Source organism: Phyllostomus discolor, chromosome 4 (assembly GCF_004126475.2).
Source record: "Phyllostomus discolor isolate MPI-MPIP mPhyDis1 chromosome 4, mPhyDis1.pri.v3, whole genome shotgun sequence".
In the NCBI taxonomy this organism is placed as follows: Eukaryota; Metazoa; Chordata; class Mammalia; order Chiroptera; family Phyllostomidae; genus Phyllostomus; species Phyllostomus discolor.
In genome coordinates, this window is record NC_040906.2 from 99,484,788 (window position 1) to 99,504,347 (window position 19,560).

Here is a 19,560-nt window from a genome sequence, read left to right on the forward strand (position 1 = left end):
TCTAGTTTCCGGGGGCTCTTTATATTAGAAGACTCTTTATATAGAGTTTATATCTATTGACCAAGCTTATTTATGCCCCACTTCATAGGATATAGATTGACCTTAAAAGGCTAGATGATATATGCAACCCGCAAGCACAAACCCTTACAGGCTACATGAGATGGAAACAGCAAATCTAATTACAAGATATAAGTAGAAGAGATGAAAGTGACAGTCTCTGGGCAACAGGCTGGGAGCTAGGGAGAGATGGGGTTACTATAATAGTAGTACTAATACTATTGAATTCACTGGTGAATTGATGCAAATAATGGCATTGAAAATTTTAAACCAGAGTGTAGGTATTGCTATGATACAATAAAACTAAATTTGATAAATACAGCTTTAAACCAAACCCAGTTGCTGAGCATCCACTCACTATATTAAAATACTGTGATATGAGATGATACTGTATTTGATAAATAAATCTCTACACCAAAACCAGTGTCTATGCATTCACTGTACATAAAATACTGTGCTGGTGGAGCCACGGGGACCCAGACATAAATTAGGGTATTAAATTAGATAATTTTTTAGTTTCTTTCTAGTTCTAAAATTGGTAATTTTATCTATATTAACTCATCTTTTAAAGCACAGGTCTAAAGACAAGACATAAAAATCAACAGAAAAATATAACATTTACTCTAGATTACATTTCTTTCTTTGAAAAACATGTATGTCTATGAAGAACTCTATTACTTAAAATGTAAAGATCATCCATTTTCCAAGTATTCTTTGATCATTATCATGGAAATAAAATTTTAACTGAATTGAGAAAAACATACAACAAACAACACTAGCCATATCACCAACTATTATTACCTTAGAGCTACAGCATGTACAACCACTACACTATCTCTCTGTCCTGCTTCGTGTAAATTAGACAAAACAATGAGCTTCTTCAGGTACTTTGAGAACAATTTTTACTTTTTTTTTTTTTTTTAAACTTTTAGGTGTCAAAGTTAAGATGAGTTTTACTTCCTTCAGGAGAGAATCATTTGCAAAACTACATTTTTTAATTTTATACACTTTTATTTGGTTAGAAAACTTATTGCTTAATATGCAAATCAAACTGAAGAAGGGAGGGAGGAAATAAAGCTCAACAAACATAACAAAATAAAGTTGCTTTGCTATGTTGAGACTGCCAGGCTTTTTGTTATTCTACTTGAAAGTAAATGTGACTTGTCTGTAGAGAGTGCTGCTTCAGCAGTTCCGAATGAATTTCAAGTCTGTGCTCCATATTTTCTCTTTTGTTAAGTTTAATGTATTCAGCAACACTGAGCTGAAAATTTAAATAACTACATTTTTAAACAACGGAGCATTGATGTTAATATATGAAAATGGTCCAAACTGCTGGGAGTCTTGGTTCCCACCATTGTTTATTCTGACAACAGGATATAATTGCTTACTTACTTGGCAGCAAATTTAACCATCTGTTTGCTTGCATGGTCTCCCACTGCCACAAGAGCCTGGACGTTAAACTGCTGCTGACGTAGGACTAAGAAACACTGTTTTCCTGAACGAGACAGAAAGAACACAAATGTATTATGGACATGTTATCTCTGGTTTTACAAAGAAAGAAAACACTTCTCTACTTTAAAATAGGACCAAAATTTACTACATTCATCAGGCACGTAACATGCGTATACACGGCTTTCAGTCAAAATACTCATACTCAACTGACAAGTTTTAAAGAAACCCAAGTTCCTACTAATAGAAATGCTTTTGACAACACCAGCAAATCACTAATTAAAAAATATTATAAATCAGCAATTATTTTGTCATTGTATTGATTTATTAAACAAATTTCAAGTAACTTCAGATCACTTTCAACATTCATTTAATAGCTAATATATTCTGCAGGCAAAGGCATTGTGCTAACCACCAGGGGCTTCAACGATGCAACCATGGAAGTACTAATAAAGAGCTCAGGAACAAGAACACAAGCATTCTATGGGGGTGGTCCGTTTTACTTCCTACCAAAGTACATTTTAAAGAGCATTTAGAATGACAGGCTAGTTTCTTTCATGTTCTATTTCCTTCATTTTTCCTTTATCGTCTTCCTAACCCTTCATCCTTTATAGTAGTTCCAATTATTTTTACTCCAAATAACTTTATAAAAGATAACTTTTATAAAGATTTATGTAATAACTTTATACAGATTCTCTTTATGTCCTACAACCAGTTTTATTTTTATGTATTCTGGGCCTTTTGGTGTCCCTCTCCTTTCATAAGAACCATCATTCCTTATTCTTAAGCTTTTTGAAAACAGTTATTCATAATTGATTCCAGTCACTATGTATCCTTGTGATAGCTCTTTCCTTCAAAGCAGATCCTTTTAAGTCTCTGGTCAATTTGGGAAACTACTTCCTCATAAACAAGATAAATCTTTTCAAGACCACTTCTCATCAGCTTGTCTTACAAAACATCAAAAGATGATTTTAGTTTTTAAACTGAGAATTACCTTTGCAAAAAAAATCCTAGCAAAAATGCAAGCACACTTATAGTTATTAATACTTTCAACGTAGAGTATTTCAAAATGAAAATTAGACAGCAATCATGAGTTTAAAAAAAACAAGTTGTAACAAAATGTCAACACAAACATAACTTCAGACTTCCAGGTCGTGCATGATTAACATATTTTCACCACTAAATAGACATTCATTTTCTTTCCTTGGAATTACGATCCAGTCACAAAGTAAAATTTTGAAAAGAAAGTTCCACGTACTAAATAAATTCAAAGGGATTTTAAAACAACTGACTGGATAAAGACTGATTAAAGAGAGAAGTCTGCAGAATAGATCAAAATGACATCCTAGGAACTACTGAACCCACAACCAGATATTAGGCCCACATGGAAAGAATGTTAACGTGAATGTAAGGCAACATGCATGATTTAGTGAGGTATGTTAGCTGCTACTAACAGGACAGACAGGCAGCCACAGACTTCGCTGCACTATAAAGCCCATCCCACAGCAAACTCCAATACACAAAGACCTTGACCCAGAAAATGGAGAGCTCTACAAGCTTACAAATGGTGAGCACAGGAAAATGTCTCTCCAAGTCAGGACTGTGGGGGGCAACATTTAGTGTGTCTAGGGTTTGGTAAACAGTGAAAGTTCTGAAACCTAAAGACCCAGGATCATATTTAGCCTACCATTCCTTTATGAAGAAGCCTGTGGGAAAATTATTAAAACCACACTATGCCTCAGTTCTTCATCTTAAATGGAAAAAATAACAGATACAACTCATGGAGTTGTATTGACTTTTCTGGTCAGGTGGAGAGGGGTTGAGGAGAGGGGTTGAGGTGCCACAATAAGCAGTGGCACTAGGTACTCAAGGCACCCCAGGTGCGCAAGATGGCAGTGGACGGACCCTGGGTGCGCAAGTGGTAGCTGGCAGACCCCAGGGCGTGGGGTGGCAATGGGCAGACCCAGCATGGTGGTGACCATGAAGCGGGCACGACGCACAAGGTGGCTGGCTGACAGGGCATTCACACACGCATGTGTGCGAGATAAACCAGGCAAAACTGGAAGTGAGACAGACCGTGCACCCAGGGTCCCAGTGCCGAGAATTAAAGCCTCAAACACCGATTGAGACACCTGTTGTGGGTTGAGGCCCAGGGAGAGACTCCCAGTCTCACAGGAGAGTTCATTGGAGAGACCCATAGGGTCCTAGAACATATACAAGCCCATCCACCCAGGAACCAGCACCAGAAAGGCCCAGTTTGCTTGGAGGAAGTGGCGGAAGGGACTGAAATCCAACAGAGAGGGAAGCAAGCACCATTGTTCCCTCTTGGGCCCCTCCCTCACATACAGCATCAGAACCCAGTGACTGGGTTGCACCCAGTGACTGGTGAACACCTAAGGCTCTACCCCTAACTACGTAACAGGCATGACAAGACAAAAACAACAACAACAAAAAACACACAAATGGCCCTAAGGGAAGAACAGATCAAAGCCTCAGATCAAATACAACTAAGTGACAAAGAGATAGACAGCCTATCAGATGCACCATTCAAAGCACTGGTAATCAGGATGCTCTCAGAATTGGTGGAATTTGTTTGCAAATTAGATGAAAAAATGAAGGCTATAATATGTGAAATGAAGAAAAATGCACAGGGAACCAATAGTGATGGGAAAAAAACTGGGACTCAAATCAATGGAGTGGACCAGAAGGAGGAAAGAAACAACCAAATAGAACAGAATGAAGAAATAAGAATTCAAAAAATGAAGAGAGGCTTAGGAACATCCAGGACATTCTTTAACATGTTCCAAACATCTGAATTATAGGGGTATCAGAAGGGGAAGAGGAAGAGCAACAAGTGGAAAACTTATTTGAACAAATAATAAAGGAGAACTTCCCAAATCTGGCAAAGGAAATAGACTTCCAGGAAGCCTAGGAAACTCAGAGAGTCCCAAAGCAGTTGGACCCAAAGAGGAACACACCAAGGGACATCATAATTACATTAGCCAAGGTAAAAATAAAGGAGAGAATCCTAGAAGCAGCAAGAGATAAGGAGACAGTTACCTACAAAGGAGTTCCCATCAGACTGTCAGCTGATTTCTCAAAAGAGACCTTACAGGCAAGAAGGGGCTGGAAAGAAGTATTCCAAGTCATGAAAGGCAAGGATCTACATCCCAGATTGCTCTATCCAGCAAAGCTTTCATTAAGAATGGAAGGGCAGATAAAGTGCTTCTCAAATAAGGTCAAGTTAAAGGAGTTCATCATCACCAAGCCCTTACTTTATGAAATGTTAAAGGGACTTATCTAAGGAAAAGAAGACAAAAAACATGTATAGTAAAATGACAGCAAACTCACAATTATTAACAACCACACCTAAAACAAAAACAAACTAAGCAAACAACTAGAACGGGAACAGAACCACAGAACCACAGAAATGGAGATCACATGGAGGGTTAGCAACAGGGGAGTGAGAGGAGGGGGGGGGAAGGTACAGAGAATAAGTAGCATAGACGGTAGGTAGAAAATAGACAAGGGGAGGGCAAGAATAGTACGGGAAATGTAGAAGCTAAAGAACTTATGACACATGGACATGAACTAGAGGGGGGAATGTGGGTAGGGGAGGGTGTGCAGGGTGGAGGGGAATGAAGGGAATGGGACAACTGTAATAGCATAATCAATAAAGTATATTAAAAAAGAATTTAAAAATTTCTCCTTGCTCCTATATAAAACACTTATTTTAGAAATGTGACATGTAAACTTACTGTAAGAAATCTGATTTTAATATTTAAGAATGTATAAAAACAGTGCCCTATAAGGCTAGATATAGATATTTGTTATGCCAACTGACTTTTTTTTTTGTTTGCACAACAGGATTCCAGTTGTCTTACTTTTGACACTATGATTTTGACACTTCCATTTCCTTTAAATTTTTGGGTTTTTTTTAAAGATTTTTATTTATTTATTTTTAGAGAGGGAAGGGAGGGAGACAGATGGAGAGAGAGAAACATCAATGTGCGATTGCTGGGGGTTATGGCCTGCAACCCAGGCATGTACCCTTGCTGGGAATTGAACTTGCGGCACTTTGGTTCACAGCCTGCGCTCATCCTTTTAGTTTTTTTACAGCTTTGCTCTACTTGAAATTACTAGCATAGTTTGTTTTTCCAAAGCCAGTTTTAATGTGTCATTACTTTTGAAGTTAAAGCACATGAATCATTCCAAATATGTCATATTTATTGACATTTTTCTGATGTAAGATATAAGAAAGGAATGGTAGCAATCAGGATTTTGCAAATTCAAAGCATAAGATTTCATTTATTTTTTTTAGATGATCTACTTTGGCACAAATAAGAAACATTGACAGTCACTATTAGCAAGATGTGAAACAAGTGGTAGTGTCACATATCTGTAGGATAACTGAATACAGCTTTACTGAAAGGTTATTTTGGTATAAAATTTTAAATATGCATATGCATACCCTTCAACCCAGCAATTTCACTTCTAGATCTCTATCTTGGAGAAATACTGCCTTATGTATATCTATAACGAGTATCATGGAAGAATCTCCAAGAAAAATTGTTCACTGAAAATTTAAAAAGTTGCAGAGTAACATGTAAAATGTGCCATCTACATAAAATAAGACAAATTAAAACTCACACACAAAACAAGTAAAAAACTATGTACCTCTGTGTGTGCATATACATACATATATTAAAAGGCAAGATTTTTGGAAAGATGCCAAACAAATTATTAAGAACAGAACAGGTTAAAGCAGAGGACAGACAGCAAATAAAGAAAAAAGTGAGTATCATTTCTGTATTCTTTGAAATATTCATGTGAAAATATTACTTGAGCAACTTGTAACTTACACACACACACACTTAAAAACAAAATTTTCCAATTAAAAATTATGAAGATCAGATTAATGCAAAATTCCAAAAATATTTTTTGAAACTTAACCTAGTACTATACTAAAAGAATACTACCCACACCTTTGGCAAATTGTTTATTTCAAGAATCTACAAATGGGTCAACATTAAGAAATTCATTATTGTAAATTGAGATAATTGCATGTAGTTGATTCTTGTTATTTGTGGTAATTATGTTCTATAAAGTCTCCAGGAACAATGAATTAGCAAATACTGAACCATTGCTCCTAAGGGAAGTAAAGGGTTAGGTTCCTGTGAGCCTCTCTGATCACAATATTTTCATTAGTCCATCAATACATAAGCTTGTTTAGTGTGTTTCTGTTTAACGACACCTTATTTAATATATGTAGAGTTCATTTACTAACATTGAACTTACAACCAACAGCACTATACATCATGCTAATATGAAGCTTATTTAGAACAAGTATTCTCTCCATAAGGCATATTACAGTCTTCTTGGACTTAGGAATACTAGAGAACACTTCAGCACTATGCTTGGGGCCATTTTAAACAGCTAAGTCACCAACAACAAGCACAAAACTGAACAATGTGGTATTAAACAGATTGTGAAAAGGACACCTGCTTGTGAGGCCTGATTCAGGAAGACAGAGCTTCATCATGCTCGTCCTCAGTTAGGAATGTATGCACTGGGCAACTCAAAGCTTTTGCCACTCTCACGCGTGCATGTCTGGCATATCTGTGAATGACAGTGAAAGTGCTACACATATTTATTTTGGGGTTACAAATATATTTTCACAAGTAGATGAATCTGTAAATACAGAAGCCTTGAACAATGAGGGCCAACTGTATTTTTAATTTTTTTTATATGGAAAGTTTCAAACAATACAAAAGCAGAGATAAAAATATAATCAGCCTCTACATAAATACGCACAAAAAGTCTGGTAAAATTTAATATCTATTTCTGATAACAGAAAACCTGGGCTAGAAGTTTAATATTTTTTAAACTGTCATTGTTTCTACTGGCATTTTATGCAGAATGCCTAAAATCATGAACTAATTCACCAGGAGTTTAAATCTCTGCTGTGTGAAAAATCCTTCATTGTGGGAATCCCTATAGCAGGGGTGTCAAACTCATTTTCACTGAGGGCCACATCAACCTTGCAGTTGCCTTCAAAGGGCCAAATGTAATTTTAGGACTGTATAAATGTAACTACTCTTTAACAGTTAAGGGAGAGCTTGGTGCTTCCACCATGTAGAAACAAGGGGGGGCCAGGTTAGGCCCGTGGGCCTTGTGTTTGCCACCTGTACCCTATAGTATTAGAAATAATCTACTAATTATTATAAAGGGAAACAGTAAGGAATGAAATAAACATTTGAAAGGACAAAATTATCATTATTTATAAACAATAACAATGACCTATAATCCTCATCTGCTTTAATTATTGACTCATGACCATGCTTTTCTCAGCTTTAACCAATCCACTTATCCCTCAATGCCTGTACTATTTGCAAACCCCAGCTACAGCAGTTCATCCCTGTATAATTATGAATCCCTAAGAGATAAGGTCTTTTAAAAACAATGTTACCACAGTATTATTATCTCAACTAAAAAAACCCACCACTTTTTAAATATCAAATATTCAGTCAATGTTCTATTTCCATGAGTCTCAAGTATACCCTTCTTTTACAGTATGTTTAAATTAGGATACAAATAAGTGATTAGTTCAGAGATATCCTAAGTCTGCTTAAATCCATAGGTTCCCCTTCTCCTTTCAATTTATTTGTGAAAGAGATGAGTTTCTTTTCTGTCTAGTAGTTCTCTATGGTTTAATTTTGCTAATTGCATATCCAGTCATTTAATATGTTCCCTTGTCCTATGTTTTTCCTGTAAGTTGGTAGTTAGATCTAAAGGCTTAATGAGATTCAGGTAAAATTTTTTAGGCAAGGCTAATTCATTGGATGGTATTGTATTCTTTCATGAATAGATATATTTCTGGTTATTTCTTTATTCTGTTGTTAGAAATCACTGATCATTAATGTGCCCAATTTACTAGGGGCAAAATTGGTGATGGTCTAACATTCTTTTTTCACTTTTTAAATTGAAATACTTCTCTAAAGAGATACTTCCTTAAAAAATAAAAAATATATAAATATGGAGATGCTTTCCCACATCTACCATTTGGTTAACCACTGATACACAACTCACACAGAAATAATACTTTCTCCTTATTCACCAGTTTCCAAAATAACAAGATGTTCCACTGGTGACTGACTAGGTTTTATTTGTCTGTCTTAGCATTATTATATACTTATGGATTTAAACATACCATAACTGATGTTTCAATTCATGCAGTTATCCTTACTGATACTCAGATTGTTCCATTTGGGGATGGGTGTGAAGAGAAGAATTCTTGGTTCAGCCTTACATGTAGCATGCCTTCTATCTTTTAATTGGCTAAATAACCATGTTTAGGAAACAAAGTGCATCTTTGGGACGGAAAAAAGGTCCCAAGCTAATGGAAGAAAGACAAGTAAATTAAGGATTACAATACAATGTCATCTATCTGTTGGTAGAATAAATGGCCCAACCTTTCGGGAAGACAAGTCAACATTTTTTAAAAAGTTAAAACTCCACCAGTATTCTTCTCAAAGTCTATTAGTATTCATCTACTTGAGGGGAGAATATCGGAAGAACAGGCAAACTCTTATAGTAGTGATCCTGAGAGAGTGAGACATATGTATAAAATGTTGGGATTTTTGAAATGAGCCCCTATTAATTCTGTAATAAGTATTGTAAAACACAATGTAAGAAATGCTGTAACACAGAATGTATTTAATACTGTAGAAGCAATTACCTCTTAGGGAGATAGATGGTGTCTTAGAAAGCTTCTGGATTTTTTGTATTCCACCAACTACTATAAGAAGTTGGGCAAATTGTTTTATCATTCTGAACCTCAGTTTCCTCACTTATGCCTGTTCTGCCTACATCGCAAATTTACAGGGATAATCAAATGTGAAAAAGTATGTGAAAAGCATAAAGTTATAGCCCTGGATGGTGTGGCTCAGTGGCTGAGTGCTGGCCTGTGAATCAAAGGGTCACCAGTTCAATTCCCAGTCTAGGGCACATGCCTGGGTTACTGGCCAGGTCCCCAGTATGGGGCACGTGAGAGGCAACCACACATCAATGTTTCTCTCCCTCTCTTCCCCTCTCTCTAAAAATAAATAGATAAAATCTTTTTTAAGGCTATTAATAAATGAAAAGCTTCTTAAAAATACTCTTTACTTAGAAAAATTAAACTCAGATATCATCTGAGTCTTTAAGGAAAAATTATATTTAAGGATGTCTTATAAGAACCTAAAATTAATTAACCACTGACTAATATTTTACAGTGATTTAAGAAAGATCACAAGTGTTTTTGTTTTAAAGTCTTACTTTTTGGTCTGTGAAATACATGCAAAACAAGAAATTCAGAGTCCTTACCAAAAGGGCCTTCTTTAGTCATTAAATCCATCTTACCTTTAGCTCTGCTTGTATGAACCCTTGCACGAACCCAAACGACTTCATCAGCTTTTTGTACTGTCAAATCGCTAACCCGAACCAAAACTCGATCTACAGTAAATAAATGAAACAGTTCTTGTAATTCAGAATTTACAAAGAGATAATAATTTTGCTTTGACAGCCAGCATTAAGTACTTCATATTGTCTTAATTTTCAATCTGACACCTTTTTAAAAATCAACCCCCACATGCTATTTGCCTCATTTTGTGAATTGTATTTTCTATTATATCTCTAAAATCTATTCAATTCTCTTCTGTCTTCACTGCCACTGTCCCAGACTATTATCTCTTGCCTAAATTATGGCAATAATCTTCTAACTGGCAATTGCTGATCCTCTACTTCAGTTTATACTGGAGTCAGAGATTGTTTCAAAATATAAACCTGGTGAACACTTCAATGACTTGTAAGGCCAACTACAGCCCACCTTCACCTGCCTTTGCTTAAGTGGACATGGTATTTTAGCTTGCCTGCTAAAATATGTAAGTCGGCTAGCCACAGGCGAAGACTCCCTGCCGGGCCAGGATAGTAATGATAGCCCATTCCCCAGGCCCCAGCAACTCATCCAGGGAAAGGGATATTGCTCAAACTGAGCTAATCAAAATCCTTCTCTGGGACTTAATATACAGATACTGGGAATGAAGCTCTCCCCTGGGGTTGTCCAGCTGATGTGGTATAGGCCCAGGGCTGCAGCCACCATCTGTCCCACTACCTGGGTTTGTAGGAGGAGACAAACCAATAACCAATTGGCTATTGGTTATTAGCTTCAATAACCAAAGGAAAGCAGAGCCAAGAAGTGCAGACAGAGTGCTGAAAATACTGCTTGAGCCTCTACATCCAATCACGCCTTCTACCATCTCACTTTGTTCCCTATAGTTATGTAAATCAATAAATTCTGGCTGTAAGGCCCAACAATTATGTCCCCTAATACTAATATCAGGGTACCATATCTACCTAGAGTCCCCAAGCAGGAAAACTGTGACAAAACAGCTATTATGTAAAGATAATATGAGGCAATCGTGATCCAGAAATCATTTTATTTTGAAAATATGCAATTTGAATATTAAAAAATTTAACTATTAATTAAAAGCATAGTAGCTGACACGACATCACATCAAGAGTAATAAAAGATCTTTGTCAAGAGTTTTGTTGCCTAACTAACAAAATCTGTCAATAGCTCATGCAGTAAAATATAGTTACTACAATACTAATACTTTTAGTGGTGATATTATAATGAAATCAAGACATTTATTTATCTACGTTGTCTAAATGTACTTGTAATTTGTGTCTTGAAGCAAAGATGTAGCTTAGAGAGAATTTGATTTACAGGAGAATACAATGGTTCTCACTGCCAAAAGCAGTGAATGAATGAGAAACGTTTAAGCCATTGGGTATCACAAGAGAATTTCTACAAAATATTGCCTATGAGATAATATTACCTTATGAGATAAACCAACTTCCAAGTCTGCTGTGTAAACTCAGGCAAAAGAAAGTGTGAAACAAAAAAGACAGACAAAACAGCATAAAAATGTAAACATCAGATTTGGAAGTGCCAAAATTGAAAAAGCCAAAAACTTACTAACTAGGCAATAAAAACTCACAATCAAATGAATCATGGTAACACAAATCTGAGTAGACTTGTAAATAAACGTAATGATTAGGGTAATTTTAATAGTACTTTGAAAAAGACAGAGTAATGGCTCTTCTTTCATGTGGTATTCCAACTAATTAGCATCGGAGTTCTCAACCTTGAACATATCTACACACACTTGAGGCACAGATCACACTCCTACCAGTATGACAGGCTTAGGCAATGATTAGTGGCTGTAGGGTTTCAGTTTGAACAACTACTGCCTCCTCCACACTTTTAAGTCACTGGCACTCAAATAAAGAAATTTGGAGAAATGGGAACAAATAGGGAAAGAAATTTTGCATGAACAAAGTGTTAGGATTTTAGCAGAGGTAAAACCAAAGGCAGAATTTTACTATTATGTTACTGTAATGGGGTTAACACCGGTAGTTTTCTTCTGGTGGGGAGAGTTTGTAAATGGAGATAATTGTCTGCATTTGCCAGCCAAATGGGAACAGTAATTATGACAAGGGGTGGTTGAGGTTCAGAAACTCTAGTGAGCTTCTGTGTGAGCTCAAGGAAGTCCAGTTCAGGAAGAGAGTTAAGCTAAAAACAAAATTTCAAATGACCCCTCCTGCTTGCCCTGGCAGGGGAATGTCATCTCCAAAGTACATTGTTTCTACCCCATTTTATACTCGATTATCTCACTACACCATCATTATCTTTTAGAAATGATTTATTTTTAGCAAATTACTTTGGTCTTTTACTGCACAGTTTCCCATTAAGTTGGGAGGGAAAGTGATTTTGTGATCAGGCAAAAAACTAAATCCAAAATAACAATAAAATTGACCTGGAGACATGTTATTTCCAAAGCATATAATTCATTGGCAAGTCTCTAAGTTAGAAGTACTTAAGCACTTCCAATGGGCAAGAACTTAAAAGTCTGGAGTTGTACCAAAGATTGCAAGACATGATTTGGGCTGTCTACCAGAAGAGAAATGACTGTTCAATAATCAAGGTAATTTGTTGAAAATATTTTAAAAAATTAAAAACAAAAGACAGGCAAATGTCTACAAAAAGAAAACCTACAGCCCTGGCTGGTGTAGTTCAGTGGATTGAGTGCAGGCTGTGAACCAAAGTGTCGCAGGTTCGATTCCCAGCCAGGGCACATGCCTGGGTTGCAGGCCACGGCCCCCAGCAACTGCACATTGATGTTTCTCTCTCTTTCTCTTTCTCCCTCCCTTCCCTCTCTAAAAATAAATAAGTAAATATTTTTAAAAAAGAAGAAAAAAAAGAAAACCTACAGGTCTAAAAGAAACAATTAACATGACGAGTCAATTCCAAAGAAATCTAATAAATTCAAGAGGAAAATAAAGAGAGTAGTTTCATATAGCATGCAAAAAAAGGTTGCATATGATGAAGGCAGTTATTATTAACCATTCTTGTCTCCTGAGCCAGAGTTAAATCTTAAATATATTACCCAATCACTTAGGAATATCTTTTTAATATAGTTTAACATTTCAATATACTCACTTAACATTATTTTCTTCCCTTTCTAGAGTAGGGACCCTAAACTGATATTTATACAGGGTTATGACATCTGCTTAAGTAATCACTGTGATTTAAGTTTTTCAGAGTTATATCAATCTTAATTAAAATTTCATCAAGAGACTTCTAGAAGGAAACTAGAAGAAAAAAAAGCTTTATCACCACATAGCTACTAACCTGACTTTTCTTGTGACTGTATCATTGAAGATAGTCCATATCTTTCTTTAGCATAATCCTACAAAAAATGTTTTTGCATTATGACTTTTTATTTAAAAATTAATAGCATAGTAAACATATAAATACAAATAACTGAATGTGAAATTAAATTTGTTTTAACTTTCAGGATCATTTTATTAGTTCAGAGTCATAGTTTTAAAGGGTGGAAATCTGTTATATCATTTACGTATGTACTCTACAGAAAAATGGTAAGCACCCAGTTTCTGGTTAGTTTGTTTTGAAGACCACTACTCTTGGATGAATATACCATACATAACAACACTCAGATAAAATTTACCCATGTACAACACATCGTAACTACCTTCTTCAAAATAAGAATAAACTACTTCAAACAGGGATATAAATTTCCTCTGTGAAGGGAGTAGGATGAAGTATCACAGTTTTATTAACTTCCCATTACAGTAAGAGATGTTCTCAAAGAGAATCAACATTTTTGGGTAAACTTGCTGAGCATCAGATGTCCACATTTTTAGAAATCAGAGGTATTGGATATAAGCTAACTAAAACTTTCCTTTTGGAAAACATTAAAATCCATGAACTTCCTGTCTCTAAAAATCAGTTTCAGCATACCATGTTACAAGGAGCAATGACAGTATCAAATTTCTTTATCTGTTGGAATCCTCTCCTTTACCTCTGAGATACAGGGTTTTTTACTTACACAAAAATAAACCAAGAGACATGATAAGATGCTTACTGAATTTTTTGGGGGGGGGACACACTAATAATATTTAAAAAATACATCTTAAAGACAAAGATAACTCCAGCCCTAGTAGATATCACACAATATAGCATTAGGGCAGCGTAAATAGATTACTGTTCATTTTAAAGCAACCGTTATTCCACCTAATATCTTAAAAAGTGACCTATTCCTTACGTAGCTTATCACAAATTCGTAATTCCACAAGAGAAAAATTAGGAGCCAAGTAGTGATTAAAGGCTCAGTTTTAATACAGCGCACTGTATGATGGTATCGAACTTTCATTTCTGAAAAGCACTGAAGGACCCTGGCTGTAATTAATTACCCACATGATCTTGGGTCACTTCATCTCAAATGCATTCTCTGCAAACTTCCTACCTCACTAAGACACTTAGAAGAAGGAAAATAAAGATGACAAGTGTCCTTTACATCCGTCACAGAAAACGGTCATTAAACCGTTTTACGAAGTACTATCATTACTTGCAAAAACATCAGGAACACGAGCGCTGAGTAAAAATCGATTACTAGTGAACACCCAAAATTTCCCGAGATGGTGGTGGTGGATTACGCGAAGGACGTGCCTAACCCAGGGAGGTTTCAGTGTGACCCCCCAGCTCCTACTTCCGGGGCAGGGGGGAGGGGTACTTCAAGTCCACCCCACTCCGCGGCACACTTCTTGTAAGCCAGGCCTGTAAGAAATGCGATCTGGAGTGGGTCTGGCCACGCTGTTCTGGCAAGGGCCCTGGAGTCCCAGTGAGGGTTCTCGGCGTCCGGACTCTAGGCTCGCGGCCCACAAGCAAAATGCGGACAAGGACCCCGAGGGCGGGGCCCGCTCACCCTACTCCCTCCCTCAGCGCGACCCAGCCCAGCGATCTGTCCTCCCAGGCCCTAGGAAGGTGGAAACCCACTTCCGCCGCGTCCGTGACCTCCCGCGGCTTCTCCTGAGTCTTGCGGCTGGCGCTGGCGCTGGGCATCGGGACAACGGGAAAGGGCAGCAATCACCACCCTCCCTCGCAGGTTTCCGTAGGGTAGGCCAAAGGGGATTCTGCCTCCCGCACAGCGTCCACCCTCCCAGTACTCTTGTCACAGCACACGCGTTCCAATTCCGCGTGGACTGGCGGCTCCGGAAATATCGCGAGAAGCACAACTCTCTCGAGATCCCAGAGCGCTGTGAGGGGCGCGGCCTCGAGCCCTCTAATTCTCTTCTTGCCCCGCCCCTACGGGTGGGGTTGTTTAGCTGGAGTTGGAGGGAAATCCCGGGAATTGGCTGTAGTCTCGCGGGTTGGGGACCCAGGGTGCCACCTGGCGTGCGGTTGTGCTTTTAAGCCCAATCCTAGCTGAAACTTCGGGTCGTTTACCCCTTCAGCCTTCTGTACCCTTCCTGGCTTCAGCCGCAGACTGTTCACTAAACTCAGCCCTCTACTTTTCTTCCCTTGGACTTCCTCACCTTCGCTCGCCGCAGAGTCAGTGTAGCTGTCTGCAGTCATAAGCTCGCTGCTACTTTGTGTATTGGGATACAGGAGTACTGAGTTGTAGGTAGTTGGCTTGCTAAGGTAAGGATAGGGTACCGGTCATAGGTGGTAAGTGAACTGTAAACACAGTTCCCAACATACCCCCCCCCCCCCCAAAATTGCACTGATTGCTTAGATTTGTTGCATTGCATAGTGTTGGCTGTCCAATGGATGAATCTTCCTGAATTAGGCTTAAGAAAACAGTCATTCATAAGCCTTTTATTGCAATTTAAAGTACAATAACTTCGGGGACTGGTTAAATACTGTCTCCCCTGCTAGACTTTTTTGCACTCCGTTAAGTTTTAACTATATTAGTGTTTTAGCTTGGCACAAAGTAGCACAGTTAATACTTGTTAAGGAGTGCAGAGAGATCCCGGTGCGAATGAAGGGGCTTTGGAGGCAACCTCATTCATCTTGGGATACAATAGTGAGAAGACAGACATGGTGCTTGACCTTGAGTAGCCTAACTGATTGCAGGTGTGAAATAGAGGTACCGTGTGCTAGGAAAGTTTCTTTGAGGGTATTCAGCTTAGTTTTCCCCGAGGAAGTGACACTTAAGCTAAAATCTATATGAGTAGGGGTCAGCCCCTACTGCTTCAGGTGAAGAAGGGCCAAAAGAATATTAAAGGTAAAGGGGGTTGGGAGAAAAAAGTTCATGGCTCAGTTTTGGATGTGGTGCATATGAAATGCTTTTGAGACATTCAAGGAGAGATATCCAGGCCAGAGACTGGCCTTGTGAGGAGAGGAGAAGAAAGGTCTGGGTTACAGGTAAAGATGGGTAAGACACCAACAGGTAGGTAATAATTGAGGCCATGGACTAGGAAAGAGAATGTTCCAACAAGAGAGCGTTAACTTTGTCAATAGCTGCCTAGATCTCAAGATGATAACAGAAAAACTTTTGTTGGGCTTAGCAACATAGGTCATTGGTGTACTTAATAAATACTGTTTATGGTAAAGTGATATGTCAGAATGGGCTGAGAAATGAATGAGAGTGAAGAAATGAAAAAGTGATTAAAGCAAACCTTTATATCATGCTTACTGTATGCCAAGCACTGTTGTCAGTGTTTTACATATACTAACTCATTTAATTCTTACGTCTGTATTATCAGAGAGATATAATCTTTTTACATGTGGGGAAATTGAAGCATAGAGAGATGATGTAATTGGCTGTGGTTTTGGACTCGTTAAATGATGTGTTTCGATTTAGGTAGTGTGGTACCAGAATCATATTCTTAACCATTATACCTACTGCCTTTCCTGTCTTTACATGTGAGGGGAAGGAAAAAGATAGGTGGTAGCTAATGGTGTTACAGGGTGCAGCCAAGAGGGGGGACCCCAAATAGGCATTTGAAATGGGGTCCAGAACTCAAGGTGTCCAGGAGATTTTAAGCTGTCTTCACCCCTTCCCCCACAGGTGTGAGTTGGGGGAAGGGGCACACAGAGCAAGAACATGCAGGGCAGCTTTGCAGCTAATCCATGGCATGGTCATTTAGCATACCTATAGCCTTTGGCTGGTCACTTAGATATGCTAAATAGCTATGGCCATGCTCAAGGCCAGGGGGATGGAAAGGGACCTCCCCCCCAAGATGGGACCTGGGAGGCAGGTCCCCTGAGTTACAGTGCCTGCGTGGGAGCTGGGAGAAGATTGGCTCCATGGCATGGGGTGACACCTGCCCAGACCCACGATGGCGACCAGAAAAGCTGGGGAAGACAGCAGATTGAGGGCAAGTGTGCCCAAGTGTAGGAGGAGTCGGAAATGGGGCTGCAGAAGAAGATTGGCGCGGGGGATTTAAACACGGACACGGCAGCCATTGAGAGGAGAAACCACGCGGCCTTGACGGAGTGGAGACTCCTGCAGCCCTGAGAGAGGGAGAACCACGCGGCAGCCTTGGAGGAGAGAACCATGCAGTTTTGGCAGAGTGGGGACTCTCCCTTCCTGCATCCCTGAGAGAGAGGACCACATGCCTGGCAGAGTGGGGACCCCCACAGCTTTAGAAGGGGGAACCACCACCTGGTTTTAGCAGAGATCCTGGTGACTCAGCCAAGGGTGCCGGGAATCCAGGGAGGTCTCCCAGTCGAGATGGAGTTCTAACTGGGAAGAACCAGAAGACTACCTAAGTCATGGACTTCTATTCCTTTCCTGAGATACGGTACTCTGGACTGGGCAAAGGGGGGAAGGAAGGAAGGACTGTGTGTTTGTGGGTGTTTTTAGGGACTTTAGGATTTTTTTTTTAAGATTTTATTTTTTATTTTTAGAAAATTTTTTTTTTAAGATTTTATTTACTTATTTTTTAGAGAGGGAAGGGAGGGAGACAGAGAGAGAGAGAGAGAAACATCAATGTGTGGTTGCTGGGGATTATGGCCTGCAACCCAGGCATGTGCCCTGGCTGGGAATCGAACCTGGGACACTGATTTTTTTTTTTTTTTTTTGATAAAGACATTAGGTCACTACTTTAAGTTAGTATAGCATTAAATAAACATTTTCTTTCCTTTTCACGAATCTCTGGCATTGAGAGATGTCTTTCCTAGGGTGGTGGACATAACGGACCAGGGCCTTCTTTTAATAATAGTATATCATCCCAGGCCCCCCCCCCTTGTGTGTTCTGTAACATTATGAGATTCCAACATAGACAGGGTCTGTGAAGCTGCTTCACCCTGGAATTTTTTAAAAGCCTATATTCCCTCAACTATGTATAATCCTACGTATGAACTGAATCCCATATATGAACTGAACTATAATCCTATGTATGGTCAGAAATCTGAATAGAAATCCCATATATTGTCTCTTTGCTGGGGGTAGGGATCTTATCTTTCCATTGCCCACGAGGTCTCTGCATGTACTTCTTAATTACTTTAATTGATTTGATAGGTTATTCTTATTTAGAACATAGCTTTGGGGAAAGCTATGGTATAAACGTATACCTCTGCTCTGGCCCTCTTTCCTGACAGTGATGAAAAAGAAGAACTTGCCAGAGCAATGGCCACATGTTATATGCCTGAGGTCCTATGAATCTGCTCTAGAAAACCTACCACAGCTGCAACTGAGGCTACAACTTCATTGAATTTGCAGTAGTCTACTATCAGTCTCCCGAATCTGTTTTTGTGGGAACCAGACTGGTGAAAACAGATATGATGGGATTATCAACTACCAGGTCTTGAAGGGCTGCACTAATCTCTATCATTCTCCCTGGAGATGTGACATTATTTGTGATTTACTATCCTAGCTGGGGACTGGGGAAGAATTCAGAGGTTTCCTTTTAAGCTTTCTACAATATGATAGCCTTATCCGACAGGCCAAGGAACCATAAGGGAACAGCTCTAGCCATGTCATCTGACCACCTTGTATGTATCCAAATAAGCCATGTAGGCAAGAGTTGGCTTGAATGACAGCTAACCTGTCTTGGAAAAATGCCTTGTGATCCTCCTGAAACAGAAGAGGACAAAAAGCCATCTCCCACTCGCACCCCTGTCTCCCCTAGGAGACTGATGAGGTATGGGACTCGTGCCACTCCCTGCCCACCTATGGTTGTACACAGTGTGCAACTGCACAGCTGGAGTCTAGAAGTGGCTCCTCAGCAGCAGAAGTATCTCCTAACTCACACTGCAGTCATAGGGTCACTTTTGTTTCAGTGTCGTCCTTCTTGGTGTGTAGAACAAGGATCACTGGGAGCAGGTATACCTTTGGCTTATTCTTTTCACTGTCTAATTAAGTAAAAGAGTGTTTATCTAAAAGTGGCTTTTTGTATGTTTACTGATTGAATCAACCAGAGCTTGACCTTGGCCTCACTGTGTTGTAACCAACGTGGGGTTCTGCCAACTACCTACCAAATGTGTCTCTTCCAAACTATACATTTTGGGACCAGGAAAGTGACTAGGTTAGGCCCCCTAAGGACCAGTTTTAGGTGTTGCTGTTAAGAGGCTTGAAACACCATTGTGATTCCTACTCCTTTGCACAGTAGTTTCTCCTTGTCTACCATTTCACTTTCTGTATTTTAGTTTCTGAAAGTCAGCTGTGATCTGAAAAATTTTAATGGGAAATTCCAGAAATAAAC

The 19,560-nt window shown here is 38.9% G+C and overlaps 1 protein-coding gene across 1 annotated transcript in view; it reads right to left on the reverse strand.

Annotated features, from left to right (window-relative positions):
- Window positions 1-15,140, reverse strand: part of DARS1 (aspartyl-tRNA synthetase 1) — a 65,541-nt gene extending 50,401 nt beyond the window's left edge. Inside the window, 4 exon segments of the mRNA XM_036023676.1 lie at window positions 1,450-1,552; window positions 9,907-9,999; window positions 13,241-13,298; window positions 14,906-15,140. Coding sequence (XP_035879569.1) covers window positions 1,450-1,552; window positions 9,907-9,999; window positions 13,241-13,298; window positions 14,906-14,971 — 320 coding nt within the window. The 5' untranslated portion in view covers window positions 14,972-15,140.
- Between the last annotated feature and the right edge of the window lie 4,420 nt (window positions 15,141-19,560).